This window comes from Pseudophryne corroboree, chromosome 1, assembly GCF_028390025.1.
Source record: "Pseudophryne corroboree isolate aPseCor3 chromosome 1, aPseCor3.hap2, whole genome shotgun sequence".
Taxonomy (NCBI): Eukaryota; Metazoa; Chordata; class Amphibia; order Anura; family Myobatrachidae; genus Pseudophryne; species Pseudophryne corroboree.
The window spans coordinates 863,520,734-863,541,834 of record NC_086444.1 but is presented as its reverse complement, the minus strand read 5'-3'; the positions used below and the strand labels follow the sequence as shown (position 1 = coordinate 863,541,834).

General features: G+C 37.1%; 1 protein-coding gene across 6 annotated transcripts in view; it reads left to right on the top strand.

Moving 5' to 3' along the window:
* Positions 1 to 21,101, top strand: part of NRG1 (neuregulin 1) — a 125,473-nt gene that overhangs the window by 54,985 nt on the left and 49,387 nt on the right. For 3 of the 6 annotated variants that reach the window (XM_063920006.1, XM_063920004.1, XM_063920002.1), the window contains exon 1: positions 1,546 to 2,877. The exons of 1 other annotated variant lie outside the window; for it this stretch is intronic. In XM_063920006.1, the coding sequence (XP_063776076.1) occupies positions 2,274 to 2,877 (604 nt within the window). In that variant the 5' untranslated portion in view covers positions 1,546 to 2,273. Of the gene's footprint in view, positions 1 to 1,542; positions 2,878 to 21,101 lie in introns of those variants that run through there. 2 more of the 6 variants (XM_063920003.1, XM_063920005.1) reach the window with 2 other exon arrangements.

Genomic DNA, 21,101 nt, shown 5'->3' with positions numbered 1-21,101 from the left:
CATCTAGCACTAAAGCTGTATTACCACCTAACCTCCAAACTTCTAAAATCAGCACATTGGTCCTTTTCTGCACACTTTGTGCTGTATTACAGTGGGTGCTGGGCCCTTGGTTCAAGGGTTCAAGGAGGGCCCATGCTACACAGCCTGCATTTAGAATAGACACCATTGTGTGCCAAGCAGCATGACTCCCCTAGGTCCACTGCCAGCGACCATCTTTCAGGTTATATATTCAAATGATTCAGAATATCCAGAATATTGCAATTGCTCTGGTTCAGTGCCAGAGTGTTAAGGCCTAATTCGTTAGTGCCATCTTAATATATCTGCAGCACGTATGGCGGTGCTGCTAGGAGCATAAAAGGGTCTATTATGAGTGCAGGTTGTGTTGCACATGGCCCTCCTTGACACAAAGGCCTGTACAGTGCTCTGACACTCTGCCCCACTGTTATACACCACTGGGTGTGACCAAAAGGACCAATCAGAAGTTATACTCTCCCCTTGCAGTATTTGCCCATGAGAGGAACTACAGAGGCTCCAGAGAGGGGGAGGAGCATCTCAGTGCCATATAACAATAGGTGGCAATGCAGCTTTAAGATGCAGCACTGACTATTTGCCAAGTAGTTATGGCTGCATTGCCACACACTCAGCATTCCTATACCTAATACAACTTGATTAATAATTACTCTGCTATTTTATAGCTACATTACACCCTATGATGAGTTAGCACAAAAATAATGCAATTGCCAAAGCGTATCTAAAATATGAAGTAAGAAAAGCAGTATTTGGATTCTGAAGCTGCACCATGATGTGGCAGAAGCACTGCCACACCTCTCTTTAGCCTGCAGAATTTAAACGAAAAGAATCTGTCTCATCCTTATAGACTATTTCCCACATTTCAATCACAGAAATGCATTGTAGGCTTTACCACATCCCTATCTGCATACAAATATGTAACTCAAAGTTGTGCTGTAATATTGTAATCATTTCGAGTGTAATTACTTTTGTCACCTTGGCCATTGTTATAATTATCCCTGCACTAGAGCAGATTCATATTAAGCAGCTAGCTGCTCAAGGATATATTTATAAGATGCATCAGCTGCTGGACAGTTATAAAGTATTATAAACTAGCAGCCTGGCCCTATTTATCTTGTTGGTTTTTTGTGTAAAAATATAATCTTAGACCAAAGCGTGTACTATTTGAATCTCAGAAAATGCTGTTTCACTGATGGATAAACTTACAAGAGCAGAAGGCTAGAGGAAACAGCAGTTAGAAAAAAAAGTCAGTCTCTTGGGAGGACTCGAATATCAGCCCTTCTAAGCTCTGGGTCCTGCCTCTACGGCTACCATCTCCATCTCCTCCCCATTGTATCTGGTAAGATTGCTGTAATCGATGGCTGCGCCTTAAAGGTGAAAAAAACAAACAAACTGAAGGAGAGAGAAAAATGTCATAAATGCAGCCCGAGCCTGCTTTGATTTGATGGCCTTCATTCCTTCTAATTGGATAAAGTAGGAAATCACTGTTAGTACTGTGTTGCTGAATGCACTAATTTCATTCAGACCAGCCCTGCAGTGGGTGGGGGAGAACAGTCAGATGGGAAAGGAGAATCTAAGTGATAAGGTGCATGACTGGCTCAGTGGATAGAAAAAAACCTCCTGTTCTAAAAAGGAAAGACACAAGAAGGATGCTGAAAGAGGACTAAGCAAAAGAAGAAGGGAGTAACCATGCAGCTCTCACTATCATTTCCTTTAAGCCACAGCCTGTAATAATAGTGTTTGCAGTGATGCTCGGAGAGCAAGCACCTGCTGCTCTGTAATGATTCAGCCTCTTTCACTCGTAGCTCTAACACAACAGGATGATATTGCTGCTGTCACTGCTGTCTCATCTGCTGCTGCTGCCGGACTTACTGCCTTTCTTGTGGTTGCTACTTCATGACAGCTATATTCTGCCAAGCAGATACTGTCACCCTGTGCTCCAGGTGAGAATACATCAATTCACTCTTGGCTATTGGGTTACCTAACTAACAAAAGGAGTGAGAAGCATGCACACCCAGCTACTAAACTGTCAAAGAAGAGCATGAAAAAGCCACTCTCTTCCTCTAAAGAATTCTATTTTGTTTGCTTAGCTGCTAATGATCTTCTACTTAGACTTCGTATTGATTTACAATGTAACATGCAGCATTGTTTTTTACTGTATGTCTTTCTTGTTGCTCTGGTAATGGACCATGTACAAATTCATGCTTTACTAAGGCAAGGTGATTGAGATTTATGCCTTTAAGATGCCTGGGGATACTGCAGAGGGTTGTCAGAATCATTGCTCTGAGCAGAACTCAGACCCTCCCTCTCCTGAACTTCAAGATGAAGGAAGTGTGCCAGAGACTCAAGCTGAGGATGGAACTACCCAGGGGATAGCAGGCCTCGCTATTACCTGCTGTGTGTGCCTGGAGGCAGACAGGCTGAGAATCTGCCTTAGCTCAGAAAAGATATGTATCCTTCCCATATTGGCATGCCTGATAAGCCTCTGCCTCTGTATTGCTGGCCTTAAGTGGGTATTTGTAGACAAAATATTTGAATATGACTCACCGACTCATTTGGATCCTGGGAGAATAGGCCAAGATCCTATCATTTATGCTGACTCTGCACCAAGTTCATTGGTACCACCTACTGAATTCACTCTGCCTATACCTATTAATACTACTGAAAGTAAACTTCAGGTTACCGTGGAAATCGGATCCTCACTTTTACCTACAGAGACTACTTTTCAGTCATTTTCCACAGATAATATTTTACCAAAAGTCACCTCAGTGGAAAAAGTATATCAGCCTTCTACAGTAAGTCATCTAGGATCTTCGGAATCTAGTACAACAGTCAATACAAAAAAGGGTAGGTATAAATTGTACCAATATCTGTGTCCGCTTGTTATTTCTAGGCATAATGGGGGAGATGTACTAAGCCTGAAAAGTGATAAATATCACTGTGAATTAGCACCAGCCAATCGGCTCCTAACTGCCATGTTACAGGCTGTGTTTGAAAAATGACAGTTAGGAGCCGATTGGCTGGTACTTTATCACTGTGATATTTATCACTTTTCAGGCTTAGTACATCTGGCCCAATATACTGATTCTAACTGCATCAGGATAAAGAATATTATCTCTGATATGCTGCATAAAGTTACCTAAGAATCTACATACATTTTCTATAGACTCAATCTCAGCCATTGTGAAATAAACTCTAAATAACTGTAAATAGTCGCAGATGAGGTTGGTAATTGTCAGTTTAGTAAACAGGTTATTCCCAATAATCTACATATTTGTTTACACATACATTACATCTGAGTTGTGTCCTTGAAAATATCTGAATGATAGTCTTCATTCTCATAATACGTTGTACCAGAACATCTTTATATTTGTAAACACCAGTAGTACTTAAAAGAAAAGAAAAAAGCAAACACTACTGATAAAGCTTTAGCTACCGTCAAAACAAACTACCAGCCAACACAAAACTGCACATAAGACTCAACAAAGGTATGTTTGTAACCTGAAAATAGCCAATATAAGATCAGGAATCATAGGACCATATCTTGACACTTAGATACAAATAATCCCTTTGCCTGTAACTAAAAACTGCTATAATCCTATTTCAGTCTTTAAAAGCACCAGAGGCTACTCATTTTTTTTATAGACTTTCAGTGTAGGTGTGGATTAATATGCAGTTGCAATGATGTAAGGAGTTTAAATGTTTTGAAGCACATGGGATTAGTACACAATAAAAGCCTGGTTGAATCCTTTTGACACATTAATGCTATATATTGGTAAACTCACACCACCAGATTGGGCTATTAGATCCTGAACTATGGCTTTCTTAGACTCAATCTAGTGTGCTGTTCATTATCATCATTCACCAAAACTCTCCTGGCTTTATATTTTATTTTACTCATATATTATATAAATGTGTAACCTTGAGTGACCCTGTATTTATGTCTAAGAATGTATACAGCCATCATGTATGTATTCATGTGACATGTATGTATTCAGACAAGTGCTCCTGCTTGGTGTTCCATTTAGTTAAGGCTTAAGGTCCATCTCTATCTGCGACATCTTTCCTTCCACAAGTTTAAGGGCGTGTTTGAAACTCCATTTTGTTCACAAGGGTGCAGAACTGTAAAAATGCAACTTCAGTTTTAAACAATAGATTTTTTTGTACTTTTTTTTTATATCATTATCTTTTTACCATTTATAATATTTGACTGTCTCAACAATATCATTGCAAATAAAAATAAAAATAGTTTGAGTTAATTTGGTATTGTTACTGATAACATATTGTGTAAAAAAAATTGCAAATGTTGCTCAATATTTGAAAAAAGAAAGAACGTGCCATTGTTACATTGCAATGACCCGATTATGTATCAACAGTTTACTGAAAAAACACAGTGTACACCAGATATAAAATAAAATATACAATAACACACTAACACAAAACCACAGACACAGCAGTCACACAAAGAGCAATCCTGTTATCCTGCATGTATCTCTACGTTACTAGCAGCTTCCATGTAAATATATCCTTCAAGGTCATAGCCCGGTAATGTATAATTGATTTTACTTTATGGTTAAGGATGGGGGAGGGAGACACATAGGAAAATAGATATTGAAGTCAACCAAGGTATGAGTAGAGAAAGCTAATGAACACATTTCATGACCCTACAGTACCTATTTAGTGCCATATAGTTATGTTTTGTGTACAAATGACAGGAAAAAAATATATTTCGATACAATGCACCTGAGTGGGCAGATTACGTTTAATGTCTCAGTATACTTTCATTTTTTCCTGTCTGCCTAATGCTTTTGTGTGCATTATTAATAAGCTAAGTGGAACGTAGAACAAAAGCAATGCTGGGATCTGCGCTTTCTGATTGCTACAGTACAGTGTTACTGCTGTGTATATGAAAAGATTTCACCTAAAAAGTAGTGGGTGCCTCCCACAATCTGAGAAAAAATGATGGTGTGAAAAAAAATATTCCAAAAAGTTCAGAATGCTTATTATAAACATCCCGTTGATTCTACTAAATGGAAGGCCATAGGCTATTTCATGAACACAGATATAGCTAGAGCACATGGTTTCAGCAATTAAGGAAGATGACCTGACCAGGCAATGAGTTCTAGTAATCATTGTCTTGCAACAGTTTATCCTCTGCCATGTATGGAGTGCCCAGTTCATATTTCAAGATAGCTTTTCACTTCTATTTTTCTTAAAAGCATCAATAGTTAATAATATAATAGTAAAATCAGCTTACGAATCATTGCTATTGTTGCAACAATCACATTATGGAATAAAGGATATGCATTCTTTCCATACCTCTGTGCAGATATTTGTGTCAAGGATAGCAACTAGCATAGTGTATTGAAAAAGAGGGTTCTAAAGAAATAAATGCATATAAATGCATTCGTAATACAACTAAAATCAGCATCTTCTTATTCAATTTTGTGTGAAAAGATCTTAAGAGATCACAATTGAAATTGTTACAAAATTTACTGGAAAGGATATAGTTTCAGAAAACCAATGCAGAGTCAATATTGATTAAGTGAGACAGATGTTTTATCTATTTTATTTTTTATTTTTTACAAAAATAGTGAAATATAATCTAGGTGTGTGACAGGAGATTATTTGTCTCCACATGGAGTCAATACTAAGTAAAACTCTGCATTTGAAAATGTACAGGGCTATAAGCCTTTGTGTCTTTATTTGAGAAGACACAGTAGTCTATTTTCATGATATAATTCTATGCAATGCAAATCTCACACAAAAGTTGTGTTTAATCCAGGGATAAAAATAAATAAATAAATAACTCATCCTGCATTTAGAAAGGCATGGCTGAAAAGCACGGGAGCTAGAAAAGTAAAGCAGCCTATAAATTCTAAGTGCAGTAACTAGAAGTTCCATTAATAATGAGTCTAGACTTTGGCAGACAAGACTTGCAAAATGATTTCTCATTTTCTTTCTATATGAAGAAAGGGAAGTCTTATGTGTGCTCCTCCCTCCATATAGTCCCTGCCCACAATCATTACTCTTCATCTGATGGAAATCCCTCAATTCACAGGTAGAATATGACCAGTGAAATACTTTATTTTTTAGTTATGATGATTTTGACCAGTTGTTAAAATAACTTTTAAATCTGTGGATTTTCTGTACTTCTTACTGTATTGGACTAGAAGCTGAAATGTGATGGAGTCAAAATTCCAGCTGTCGGATTCCCACAATCAGGAGACCAACGCAGGCGTAATACCGACGCCAGCCCATCATTTCCACTCAGTTGGCGGGTCCATGCCACCAACCGAGTGGGAATATAACCTGTGGTGAGCACCGGGCCTGATGCGTGGTGAGCGCAGCGAGCCTGCAAGGGAATTCGCTGTCAGTATTCAGGTATACTGACAGCCAGCATCCCGCCTGCTGGTATTACATACCGCATCTGCTGGGATACATTATGGTAATAGATTATGTGATTTGATCCAATATATTGTAAATATTGTGTTACAGTATGTCCTTAGGATTAGGAAACAACAGTTTCAATGGATATTAAATATAATATATATAAATGTATGAGTAAATTGTCTAATTGGCTTTAAATAAAGAGCAAACAATGATACATTTTATTTTAAACATGGGCAACACTCTTCCTGGAGTAGACCTTTACCCATGCTTTCCTGTAAGATGGGTGGCCTATGTATGTGCATACAATATGTATGTAACTATACATCTATGTGGTTCCTGAATGCCATGTGCCCCTGATTTATTAAGTGTTCATTGTCAACAGAACCATTCAAGGCTCTGTCGTCCTTCTGTTACACATTTCAGGCTTTAATTAGTTCTATTCCCATATGATTTAGTAACTGTTTCCTTGCAGACAGCTGGATGCCTGTTCAAAATACAACCTGATATTCGATATGTAAAGAGTTAATGCTGGGTCAATTTAATTTGGCAAGTGATAAGTAGCAACTCGTATATTGTAAATGCATGCAAGTCATCTGGGATTTCCTCTCCTTCTTTCTAGAGCATTACTGCTTTTTGGCACATGTAGTGCATCTGCGCTATTTAACTTGGGAAAAACCTCTTAAAGCTAGTTAATAAATATGGCAGATATTCAATAGAATATACAGTATCATTTTGAAATAAAAAATGCAGCATAAGTAAACCGCTTAGTTTTGTAATAGATACAATGTGAAATGTTTTTTTTGTGCGGAAATAGATGTTGGAAAGCACCATGAGTGGGATATTTTGTCTATACTGTGCAAGAAAGTTGTTTAAAGAAGAACTACAAAAAATTCTATACATATTTAAATACATATTAATGACCAACCCATATTATTCAATTCAGAACTGTAGATGTTTGCCTAATTTCATGCAGTATTACAAGAGTGAAAATGTGTATTTTTACTTTCCTCTTCTTTGTTCTATTGGCAATTTAATCAGTTTTACTACGAATACTAATAATGATCAACAGATATCATTTAAAGAACATACATCTGGGGCCGGGTGTAATGACGCCTGAGTTAGGTGGCTGTGTGGGATGCCGGCCGAACTCTGATGTTTATTTAAAGGGGCAGTCACTCTCAAGGCATGGTTTTGCCTTGTAAGTTATTGCCCCTTTTAAAAAAGTTCCCGCAAGACCGCCGATGTCGGGTGTCATTACATCCGGTCCCTTAAATCAGGTAATGAAAGCAAGACAGTTCTATTTTCAGGTCCCACCAAGTAATGTAGTCCAGTATGTATTCAGATATACAGATATGTCCCCATACACCTAGCTTCTATATGGTATACTGCATGAGATGCCGATGCTACGGAGCCACTCTGAAAGGTGTGGCATACCGTTTTTTTCTTTCAATTTTGCATCTTTTTATCACAGTATATTAGAGTCGCTGGATTGCGACTGTAACCACACAGGAATTAGTTTGAAACACATACAAAGTTCCAGTTGTATCGTAGCACTACATATGTAGATTCAGACTCAGTTGCACACAGATATACAAAAATAGCACATCAAATTGATTAGTGCAAATTAGCAAATAAGATTGTGAGCGAGAAAGACGATAGGCATGGCTGAGTATCCTGGGACCTTGTGCACCGAGACTGACTGTTTGGCCAAATGAAGCTACAGTGTATGAGGATGCATCAGTATAGAGAAGGCATGATGGTCCTTTCATATTTACATTGTTTGGTGCATCATTAAAGTAACTGACACACATGATTATGTAAATACCAGGAGTATACAGACAGAGTAGCTAGAAACTGCATGTGTTTCTTATTACAAATATAATAATCTTAAATTGCGTTTGTCCGTGTATGAATTCAATACATCTGTGCCATCACTCATTATTAAAGTTCAGCTTGTGTGACTGAATCAGTAATGGTCAGTGACGTGTAGTTAGGGTAGGCTTTCCTCCCCTGTCATACTCCAGTATACTCCAGAGTTGTGACTGTAAAAATAATTAGAATAATACAAAAAACATATTTTAAACTTAGAACTATCATCTATGCATTATTCATATCATCTTTTTGTTATGCTTATCATTTTTATAGTCAAAACTCACCACCAAATCATATGGGTGTAGTATTGTATGCCGGCAGCCGGGCTTCCGGCGACCAGCATACTGGCACCGGAATCCCGACCGCTGACATACCAACAGTGGCGAGCGCAAATGAGACCCTCGCAGACACCGTGGTGCGCTATGCACGCCACGCTATTTATTCTCCCTCCGGGGGGGCGTGGACCCCGAAGAGGGAGATAAAGTGTCGATATGCCGGCTGTCGGGATTCCGGCGCCGGTATACTGTGCGCCGGGATCTTGACAGCTGGCAAACTGAAGACCACCCAATCATATGTGTGTGTGTAAATCTGACTCTGATACTAATCAGTGTCTCCTCAACCATTGAAGTCATGCACCTCACTGGTAATGGCACACACACACACACACAGATATGAGGATCAGCTCATTCAGCTAAGTTGCACTTATTATGGAGTATTATCAAATGATTGCCTGTGGGATTAGCGGAACACTTCAGTAGAATTTTTGTTTCTTAATCTAACAGGATACATGAGATGTTTTGTTCAAAAGTTATTTCTTTGTAAAACCTAGATACCTTATCACCATGTTCTTTAGTGATGTGGTCAGTGGCATCATTATTGCTTTTAGGGGTCTATTTACTAAGCCTTGGATGGAGATAAAGTACCAGCCAATCAGCTCCTAACTGCCATGTCACAGGCTGGGTTTGAAAAATGACAGTTAGGAGGTGATTGGCTTGTACTTAATCTCCGTCCACTTTATCTCCATCCAAGGCTTAGTAAATAGACCCCTAAAACCCTCAGTTTGTCCCAACAGGTCATGTTTTGAGGATTTCTGTCTGTGGAAGCAGGTGGGAGAATTACTGACCCAGCAAAATAGAGTAGCTCACCTATGCATGATTAGAGATCCACAATACACGTCCTGTTGTTGGTACTTGTGGACTGAAGTTGAGTACACCTGCAGTAAAGCATATGGGCAATATATTTACATTTATCATGCCAGAAAAAGCAATATGGCCGGTCAGTATGTTGCCATTCTGCAAAATTGTATTACAGTAATGCATTTTTTTTTCTGGAAAGCAGTCCAGCAGTTTAGATGACAATGAAAATAGTCACTAGTTGTTGTTTTTTTAAAGTACATATTGCAACTCATGGCAAAGAAAATTACCAGCAGAAGGTTTGCGGTGTAATGTTGTGTACCCCAGGCAGTGTATGTGATATGAATTATAACATGTGGGAAAGTTTGCAGTGACTTGTGTTTACCTTTTTACTTTATTGATTTTACATTTACACTGAAAAGATAGAAGGTCAGAAGATGGACAGAAAGGTGAACAACTCTGTGAAGAACAGAGCATAATCGTTTCAATGACAGGAAGACTTTAAAGCTTAATTATTGCTTTTATTCCAGTGGCCCAAAGGCCCATGTTTTAAATTCTTCAGGTCTCAGTTTAGATCTTTTAGGATTATGTGAAGGGTGCTCTGGCCTATATAGTAGATGTCTGAATGGTGTTCAATTATTAAACTGTGTAATTCCAAATATAGTAAGCATGGCAGTAGATCCCCTGTTGTGTATAACCGTTCTATTACACTGATGGTAATAAAAAAGGAATAACATTTCAGAAAATGGTTTATGTGCCAGATATTTTGGGTCAACACCGTATCAGGGAACTTCTACATTGGTTTGGAATACTGTATTTTTTTAGTATCTGCTTGTTGGCAATATGGTTATATTTATCAGGTGCATGTAACCTTGGTAAAGGATTAACATAATGACTGCCTTCACTGTGTGTATGTGATGAGTACTCTTTAATGCACAATAATTAGCTTTTTCCAATAGGTTAGACTTGAGCGGATTAGTATTATACTACAAGAGATACTTCATGAGATAACAGTAAAAATACAAATGTCCTTTGGGGAATTTTTTTGTTATCAATAATCTTCCTGCTTTAATGCCCTTCTAATTTAATTGTTTGTTTTTTTTCCAAACATACAGTGCTTATCCAATTTAGGAAACATATTGGCATTATAGGTCTTGCCAGGCAATATTTAAATTCCTTTCCATTAAAATACAGTTGAATTCACAGATTGCAGCTGCTACATTTTACAGGTTCTCTTCCTTTAAGTTTACACTGCAAGTTTTTCCTCTCTCAGGGAAAGACAGTGATGTGAAGTGTGCATTAACATGTACAGTCCTGTTCTTGTGATTGATGTCCTCAATGATCAATTATCTTAGCACAGGACTAATCCACTTAGTATTTCCAAAGCTTTTCAGTGCTCCCATCACATCCCAGTATGCACAGAGTAGTATTCTGTTTCATAACCTGCAGCAGATGTCAGCTCACATCCTAGTTATTTCAAATAAATGACTAAGATTCGATATTTACATTATTTATGAAGAAGAAAAAAAATGTAACAAAAACATTTTATTCCTATCATAAAAGAGTAGTAAGGCTGAAATATAGTATTCAATGCTAAAAAATTACAAGGAAAGAGGTATCTGTACCAAAGCACAAGAACTGTAAATTAATGGTTGATAAACCTCATTAGGTATGTTATAACAAGAGTATAAATGAATTGTTGGTTATGTTCCACAAGTTGCAGACGCTCCTGATCAATGTGTACATTCCTATTAACATAGCAACAACCTCATAATAATTAAACAAAGCTAAAACATTAACATAAAACATGTTATACAGCTTGATTGACAGGGAAGTATGCACTGTCATAATAATCTGCATATATATTAAGACTCTTTGGCACCAAAATATATGGTTGGGCATGCCACTTTACTACATTACATAATGGTACCTTAGGCATAACTAAATAAGGCTTGACATTCATACGATGTCAAGACAAGTTAGTACATTGATTACTGATGGGATATTCTGCCTGGAATTTGACTCTATTAGCTTATTAAATGCGCATTCCCACTTGGTTAGTTTTCACTGATCATGTGCTTCCCCTTACTGGAGTCCCAGGAACAGTTTGCTAAAGTAATTTTTCCTGGGTTTTGTGCATGTCGCTGACAGAGCACCCACAAATCTTTTAAGCACACCATTAAATGGCTTCAGAGACTGTTGTGAGGCAGATGTGAGGGACTGGACCAATAAGAAGCTTTGATTTCTACCTCTGCAGCTCACAGACCTTAGGAAATACAGATGCATGATTTGGTAAGGGAATCTTCCACCCTATCTTAGGGCATTTATCTTTCCTTATCACCTTTATAGAAACAACTGGTAATTCTAGTATAATACCTAAAATACAACTAAGAGTTGAAAATAGATGAATGAGAAACTGTTATTATAATATACTTATAGTAATATATAGTTATGACAATTGGAATTAAATGCCAGCTAATTCTATATGAATATGTCTTTGACTGCTAGATCTTTCCAAACTACACAGATCTGGTCTTTTAGGTGCTATTTTAACTGACTGGATTATTTGTGTATGTGGTTCTACTTCCAGGTCATTTGATGGCCTCACACATGAGCAGATACAGTGGCCTCTGGCCAAATATTTTTCTTTCTTTATTTAATGTACTTAGGTTTGGAAGGATGAAGTTGTACACTAATACCCCTTTCACTGAGAGAAAATGATCCCGTAATTTACCAGCACAAGCCAGGTCAACCCAGGATATTTTTTTGTGTGAAAGGGTCAAAATTCCAGGGACTTCAACCCTGGTAGTTACCAGGATTTTTTTCAGGTATTATACAGTTGCTGTCTGTGTGAAAGAGTGTGAACTGGGTTTTTCAAGCTGCGTAGTGGTAACCAGAGCTGATTGGCTGATCTCGTGGGGGCACTGACTGATTGGCTGAGCAGGCGGGTTTGTCTGATTAGCTGAGTGGATGGGTCACTGGCATCTGATGTCACAAGTGTGCTGCACAATTACACAGCATGGTGCATTACTGGGATAGTTACCGATGATACGGTGTATTCAAACATTCAAATAAAGAACTCAGGGGCAGATGTATTATCCTGGAGAAGGCATAAGGAAGTGATAAATCAGTGATATGTGCAAGGTGTTAAAGGCACCAGCCAATCAGCTCCAATATGTAAATTAACAGTTAGGATGTGATTGGCTGGTACCTTTATCACATTGCACATATCACTGGTTTATCACTACCTTATGCCATCTCCAGGTTAATACATCTGCCCCTCAGGAACTCCTGATTACTCAGTAGTAACTCATCGGCCGTAGTTAATGCAATGCTGTGAGCAGTCACAACCCACTTTTCATGACCTCATCTCTGTTCCCAAAAAAACAGTCAATATCTCATGACACACAGTATGTTGCAGGACTAACCCGGGTTCAGTGTGAAAGGGGTAGACCAAGGAATAACCCATGTCCAATGTGCTGTGTGAAAAGGGGGTAGGAGCTTTGACCTGGGTCCAACCCGGGTTGAAAAATCCAGGAAAACCTGGAATTTTGAGTATGAAAATGGTATTAACAATGCTTAATTTGTTTAAAAAAATTTAGCTAATTGGCAATCCTTGCATGTCTTGCCATCTCTAGGTACATTTTTTTCCTCTATCAATATTTCCAATATTACATTTGAACCTGTGGCACTTTCTAACATACATAAAATGTTTTGTATATCTTCATTATTTTTATTTACAATTTTATTGATTTGTTCATGCTAAATATTTATTTAATGTTCTTTTTCAGCAAACTTATAAATTAACTGTTATTATATAACATAGAATACTCTAATATATTATATAATATATAACCTGTACAGATTGGCTCACATTTATTTGCAGCATAATTGAACTACTTTTTAGGTTATATTTATACTATTCCATATACTATATGCATTATTTTGGTTGGTTGGCACAAATAAGGTCTGTCTAAAATTGTGTACCCACGGTGAGATATGTCTTTGCGGTTTTGACTATATAGTCAAAATCGCAAAGAAAGTTAGTGCAGATCGCAAGGTGAAAGTCACCTTGCGATCCCAATGTGATGCCGATGTGCGGTCCCGCGCATTCGGCATTGCATGCCTAGATAGACTGTGCAGGCAAGTCAATTTTGACTATCTCGCAGAAGAGATAGTCAAAATTGACACTTAGCCAAAATCGTACATAGTCAGTATCGCAAGAACAGTCATTATATGCTTGCAATACCGACCTAGCCCCTGTCGCATAGTGAGAATCGGGCATATCCCGAATCTCACCGTGTGTATGCACCTTAACACTGGCAATCTGGTTAATAAACTGAACTGTGGGCATGGTTTCTTTTTTTCTTTTTCTTTTTAGCTCTAAGGGTTTTTTCTGGCTTTTCTTCTGCCAAACATAGAAAGACACATGCAGTATTAATACAGTAGGTACTACTAGCATCTGTGTTTACTTATGTTCATGGTGCCCATGACAATATATGCTGAACATATTTACCAAGTACAATTTTATTAGGAATGCATATGCATTAGATTTTAATTGACCTTATTGCTACCTACTGTATGTTAGTACCTGTTACAAAAATATAACAACAAGGATATGTGATATAGTAATGGAACTGACGCCAAGTAGTTCCCAACAGACCAATAAAATGTTCATGTAGATTCTCCAGCTGCTGGCTATGTCAAGCTCCCAGTCTCCTGGGAAGGATCCCATTTTTCTCATAAGGGAACTGATACTCCATATTTTCTTTCTGGAAAATAATTACAATTATATTTTACACAGAATAGACAAAGGGAGATGCATCAAACCTTGGACAGAGATAAAGTGGAGAGATATAAAATGCCAACCAATCAGCTTCTAGCTGTCATGTTATAGGCTGTGTTTAAAAAATGACTGGAGCTGATTAGTTTGTACTTTATTTCTCTCCAAGGTGTGATACAGCTCCCCCAAAGTAGTGTGCAATCATGTTTAGTGGCTAGCTATTCTGAAGCATTGATGTTGTCTTTGCATTACACTTTTCTGTGCTCTCATTACACTTGTGCTCTCATTAAACACTATTGTCGTTGATAATATAAATTTTACTTATACACTTACAGCTAATTAGTAATAATACTCAATAAATACAACACTCCGCAGCTCATAGGTAATGTCCTTGAAAATACACAATTTTACTTAAACTTTACACTTGAACAAAACGAATGAAAAACAATATACAAGAATCTCACGTTTCTTACATTTATCCTTGGTTGTGATGCAGGAGGTCAATGAGATGCTGTCAAGTTTCTTTAATATCCAGAGATTTATAATGACACTGCTGACTCACCACTTAACAACAGACCCAGCCTGAATGCCTGATGTGCAAACCGAAAAAAAGAGGACAAAAAATGTAGACATGACTCATTAGAGTTCAGTCTCTAAAACATAACAGAATGCATGGTCAGAGCTCTAATCCCAACTTTGATTAACTAAATCTTTTATTGTGGAAAATGTCCTTTTAAATATTTAAGAAGTCATATTCTCTTTTCTGTATATCAGTGAACTGTTAAATTGCTATTTTATAGCTGAGCCTTTTATTCACATTTATCTAATTATGGGAAATGTTTAGTGAAGTGCAGTTAGTTTATTATGCCTTTGGCAGGTCATCCTGGTCTGTGTCTGGTCATTCCTGAAAGACCACTGTTTCTCTGTGTTCCATCCTAGTCAGGATTATATATGGCTTACTTCTTTCAGCAATTTAGATCCTTAATATATAATACAGTATTTGCCTTTAGCATATTAAAAAAAATCTGTATTTAATAATAATAATAATAACAATAATTATAATAATAATATTATAATAATAGGAAAACAAAGGTGTGTACCATAAATGTTTCCATATATTTCCAAAGCTCTCTACCATCTTTTGTGGTACTTACGGTAGTTTGTCCATGTGACATGCCCAGGGCCACCGAGACATGCAGTGTGCCATGGTACTGGGCAGGACATGGCACTGAAAGGGGTGCAGTTGTGTTTGTCATTTACTATGTTGCGTACAGAAGACATCTTGAAGAAGGCATCCTATTCATTCCTGAGCCCCTAGACTGTTACTTTGTACCCGCCCCCTGCCTGTCCCTCTTACCACCCCTAGATATGCTTTATACCTGTAACAACCAACTTGAGTAACTGTTCCTTACTCCTTTGCTACTGTAATAAAAATATGCCCAACTGCACAACAGAAATAAGAGTACAATGCTCTTATACCCATATTGCTATACCCTAGCAAACATGCCCAGTCGGTCATATCAGTAAAAAAAAGTTCAGTATTGTGTGGACCTCTGACATTTCTCTAAGGAGAGAATTACTACCCATAAATATTTAAAGCTGTTATTCTGGAAGTTCTGATCTGTTAAACTCATTTGTAACTAAAGTTGTCGATGCTTCACAATGCACAATGGAACAGTTTTACAGCTTGTACGCATTTACCGGCATTAGCCGTGCCTGGTCTCACTCCCTGATAATGGTATTGGCACAACTTGAATTTCAAAAATAAATGGTTTAGTGGTGATGAAATGAGTGAGTAGCTACTTACTTGCAGGCACTTTGGTTTGGTAACATCTTGTTACCATTCATGGAGAGGACCTTTCCCATAAGCCCCTGGGTCCATGTCGCCAACTATTTGGAATAGAAACCTGTGGCGAGCGAAGCGAGACACCGAGCCCAAGGCATGGCGAGCGAAGCGAGCCCGCAAGGGTACAGTGGTGCATAGATTAAACAAAATAACCTCAAACAAACGGAGAATGGATAAAACATTAACATGCTGTAAAGGTGGAAGTTCTCTTCTGCCCTCTTGTGCTGTCACTTCCTGGTCCTGATCATGAAGGAAACATAGAGACAACCACTTTAGTATACTATGGGAGTAATACATTTTACAATGAGCACACCAATATAGCTTAATGATAGCAGTCACTTCAAAGCCGTTGCATGTTTGTAAATCTGTAGTTATATTGTATCCTGCTTATGCATACAATGAATGTAATCCTGCAATAAAAAACACACACAAATATGTATAATCTAGGTTGGACATCATTCAAAAGGTTAATTTGCCCTTGTGAAAAAGTATGATGAAACAAAGCACAACATATCATCTTTGCAGTGGACAGTACATGATATTTGGTTTCAGCAGCTCTTATAAAGTATGTCTCACCCTTATCTCCTTTGCTATTAAATTAACTATGGCTTTGCTATTCCAACAGAGGAAGTGAAATGCTAGGCAGATAAATGCTCCTAATCGGTTTAGTTTTATAAGACATGGTAATTCAGTTTTCGCTTTTGCATTTTCCTGCTTTTTTGTGTTTGTCCTGCAAAACTTTGACTCACGTTGAGTATCAGATGTCTAGAGAAATCTTCTAAGGCTATTGGACAGTTAAATAGTATCTTAAATCTTAATGGGGTAGTGACACCAAAAATCTCGCAAATACAGCAGTCTGGTATTTTCTATTTTTAGTTGTTTGTACATTTAAACATTAAATCAGACAGTAAAACTAAAAGCTTGATAAGATCGGTGTGTTGTATATTACTTTAATTGTCTGCATTTCTATGTCAGGCTTTCACATTCCTATGTACTGATAAAAATGTTTTTATGGCAGTACAAGTACATTTAAAGCACACAGTGTTTCCTTTTTTGCTAGGATTCATTTTTTTGATAAATCTATCCAGCTGATTGCTGAATATATTGTATGCTTAAAACACAGAAGGTGCAGACTACTGAAACTATATTATGTACTTTTTGAGTGTATTTTCTATATGTTATAAAGCCAAATGTGGATTGAGAATCTGTATAGGTGTTAAAGCTGAAGAATAGTTCGGTGTCACAGAGGTTCTGGCTGACACATTCATATAAAGCATTTCCCTAACATTTCTGTAAGACATTATTACTTAACAATACAAACTATTGTTATCTTACATTTGTCAAGACAGTGGGGAGAATTCAATTGTTTGAAAAGTCAGTTGGGTGTATGTTTTTTCCTGTCTATTAGATAGGAAAAAACAAACACCCAACTGACTTTTCAAACAATTGAGTATCCCCCAGTATGTCCTATTCATGATTAATTGGATCATGGCAACCAACATAGGCAGATTGTTTATAATTTTGTATTATTATTATTATTATTATTATTATTATCATCATTATTATTTATTACTGGTTATTTGTATAGCGCACACACATTCTGCAGAGCTTTACAGAGAATATTTGGCCATTCATATCAGTCCCTGTCCCAGTGGAGATTACAATCTATATTCCCTAACACACACACACACACACACACACACACACACACACACACACACACACATATATTCATGCTACGGTTATTTTATGTTGGTTGCCAATTAACCTACCAGTACATTTTTGGACTGGTGGCACATGCGGTAATTCACTGGGCAGGCTGAACAAATGGGTCCTTAAGGGGGGGCCCACAGTTTACTTGTTGGCCAATACTAGACACATACACAGGTAGATGGGTTATGAAAATTTTTCATACATATTAATTTTGATGCAAAACATGGCTGATAATCTAAAAACAATGATCTGCAATTAATATTATTTTGAATTAGCAGATAAGATTAAACTGACAATGGATTGACGTGTTACTGTTTGTTCTAGGTTCCACCAAGAAGATGCAGTTTTGCTATTCTATGCCATTGCATCTTTGTTTCCGCATAAAGCTATTGCCATTTCACACCACCAAGTCCACACTCCCATTAATTTAAATATAACAAAGTAAATAAACACACAGACACAAACAAAATAAAACATAACACTAAAAATCAATAACAGTTAGACAGTGGACTAAGCAGACTAGATCGGTCAATTGCTTCCTTAATGACAATCAAATTCCACTTCTGTGTTTAATAAGTCCACATAATACCAGCATGCTTTTCGTTAAAAATGTACAGTTACATCAGGGCTGCTATAAGTAACCATATTGATTGTGATTATGTTTTTTCTATTGTTATTTGTACATACATTCAACAGATTTGCTGTACTAACGTTAATTTAACTGTATGTATATGTGAATACCAAGCAAGATTATATTGATTAAATAAAGGAATATTACACTATATAGTAGTATTACCCTTTCAAAGTTTTCTATTGAATAAATGCTTGTAGCTGGGAGATTTGTATGTCCAGGTCGAATAATGGTATAATATTTTATGCAAGCACATTTATTATATCTTAGTTATACCCTGGCAGTCATCATCAGGATTTGCTATGTGGAGCAATTTACTAGTAGATTGGCATCCTTCCAGCTGCCTAATGGATCATGTGTGAGTCAATTTCACTCAGCCATTTCACAAAGTCAGTCTGGGAGATGGTGCATCATTTGCTTTCATGTGGATTTCTTTGCTAGTATTGGTCTCATGCATGATCTAAACATGTAATTGGTAGTAAGATGACAAGAGAATCATCATTAAATGACAAAACTAGTTAACTGAGTGCTTATGAGTTTTAAGCCATTCCTTGATGGTAACCAAATTTCAACTGATTCTTTTGCCTTAAGGTGCATGCACACGGTGCGATTTTCCTTGCAATATGAACTGTATAGTCCATATCTCAGGAAAATATAGGTCATATCGCACCATGTGTATACAGCTTGCAATGCTGATGCGCGGTCCCGAAGGATTGGCATCACAAGAAATAATAGACTGTGCAGGCAGCCCAACATTGACTCTATTGGTGGTGCCGGGCTCCAGCCACATCGCATAGTCAATTTTGGGTGCTATGCACATTGTACCATGTGTACACACCTTTAGTCTTATATGCTTACTGTAGGACTCACATGTGTCCATGGCAGGATCATTTTGTTGACACTAGTAGTTTTATCTTAAAATGCTTTTTTTCTTCTTCTATAGAATGTCTATTCTTCTATAAAGTAATGCGGAAAAGTTTCTCATAATGATTTCACAGAAGTTGGTACCCAAAATAAGCACATTTTTTTAAAAAGACAGCAGCTTATTGGTTGGTTTGTGAAATTTCTATACTTTATCACTCCCCGAGGATTGAACCATATGACCTTGAGTCACAAGAGCTAACTGTTTGTATTTGTTGTTGTATGATCAATATACATGCTACCCTTTTTGCCTAGCTGTGTATAAGTCAATAATGCATCTCATCTTGCAAACACTCTTCAAGCTTAGCTTGAATGTTAGATTAATGATAGACTCTAAAGCATTAAAACCGACAGGCTACTGTATAGCACTGAAATCCATCACCTACCTAAATGTTAGGAGACACCCTTATCTGACTGTTGGGGTTCCAAGTTCCTTTGGTTTCCTTTCAATAGAGTGTACTGGAACACCAATGGTATTGATTAACTAAAGGAATGCACCATAGACTACAACAATGCACAGGACAGGGAATTTGGAAAGGGATAATAATTCAAGTAAGCTGGAACTACTTAAAGAGTTATAAAAAGTTCCACAATAAAGGCATATGTAGCTGTTAGCTAGAAGTATATTTGGAAATGTTATGCAGTAGTTATGTTTAAAGAAGGTTTTAGAATTTCTACTATATTAGTCTTTAAAGTTTAGATTACTTGAGAAAAACATGTTCATGTTTTATAAAAGCATTTAATTCTTCTATTATGCTAGAAGCCACAATTGAGAGGCCAGGTGCAGAACGTGATAGCAAGCAGACTTCACCTTGTGAGTCAGCGATCTTCTGCATGCCTGTGAGGTGTAGTTTCATAAAGCAGTTCTGAAGATCAATGTTGTATGAATAGCTTTTATTTCCTGCGGCATCATATTTGTGAATGATTGTTGTTTCTTTTTTTGCCTTGCCTTTGGTTATGTGCAATAGAACATTCCGACATGTGTATGACAATTAATTAAATCAGTCAATGAATGTTTTTGCCAATTATCACACTCAATATACAAAAAGGCTATCAACAACTGTAGATAAATAAATCTTCTTTTGATTTATGCAGCTGGCCACATCAGTCCATCATATCAGCTCTTGACAATTTGTTCCTCTCACAATGATACCTGTGGTGTTGCACAGCTTTTATAGAGACATGACATATATGTAGTATCTCTTAGGAAGAAATCCCATAAGATTGCAAATAGTAATTAGAGGTAATTTATGAAGCACAAAACTGTAGACTACTTTAAAAATATGATAATGTAGTCATCCTATATAATAAAAGTCTAATGCTGCTCCTCACCTCTGTGGGCAAAATGTAAGTGTTTTTTGCGCCGGTGGTTACTAGATGGCGCTGTTTGTTGTTCCGTCATTTTGACAGGCTGGTAAATAGTAATGAAAAAGTAACAATATATTAACGTCATTGTTTTTCATGTCATAATTGATTTCTTCCATTTTTATCTTCTGAAGTATCCAGAGAAATTAACCATTTAGGTAACATCCATTCAGACCTGACAAACATGTATTGTTATATTCTGTAGGAGCTGTGACTGCTGCGTAATTTGTTATTCTCATCTAATACACTGTCAGGGACTAAACTTTTTTACGTTTATATATTCACTGTGTACAATCACAATATATAGTTGAAAGAGCAGCATAATAGCTTTGTCATTTTCCTGAATCCTAACAAATTATTTCTTATGTGTAACTGTTGTGAAAATCTGGTATACTGTGTATAGCCTATATCCAT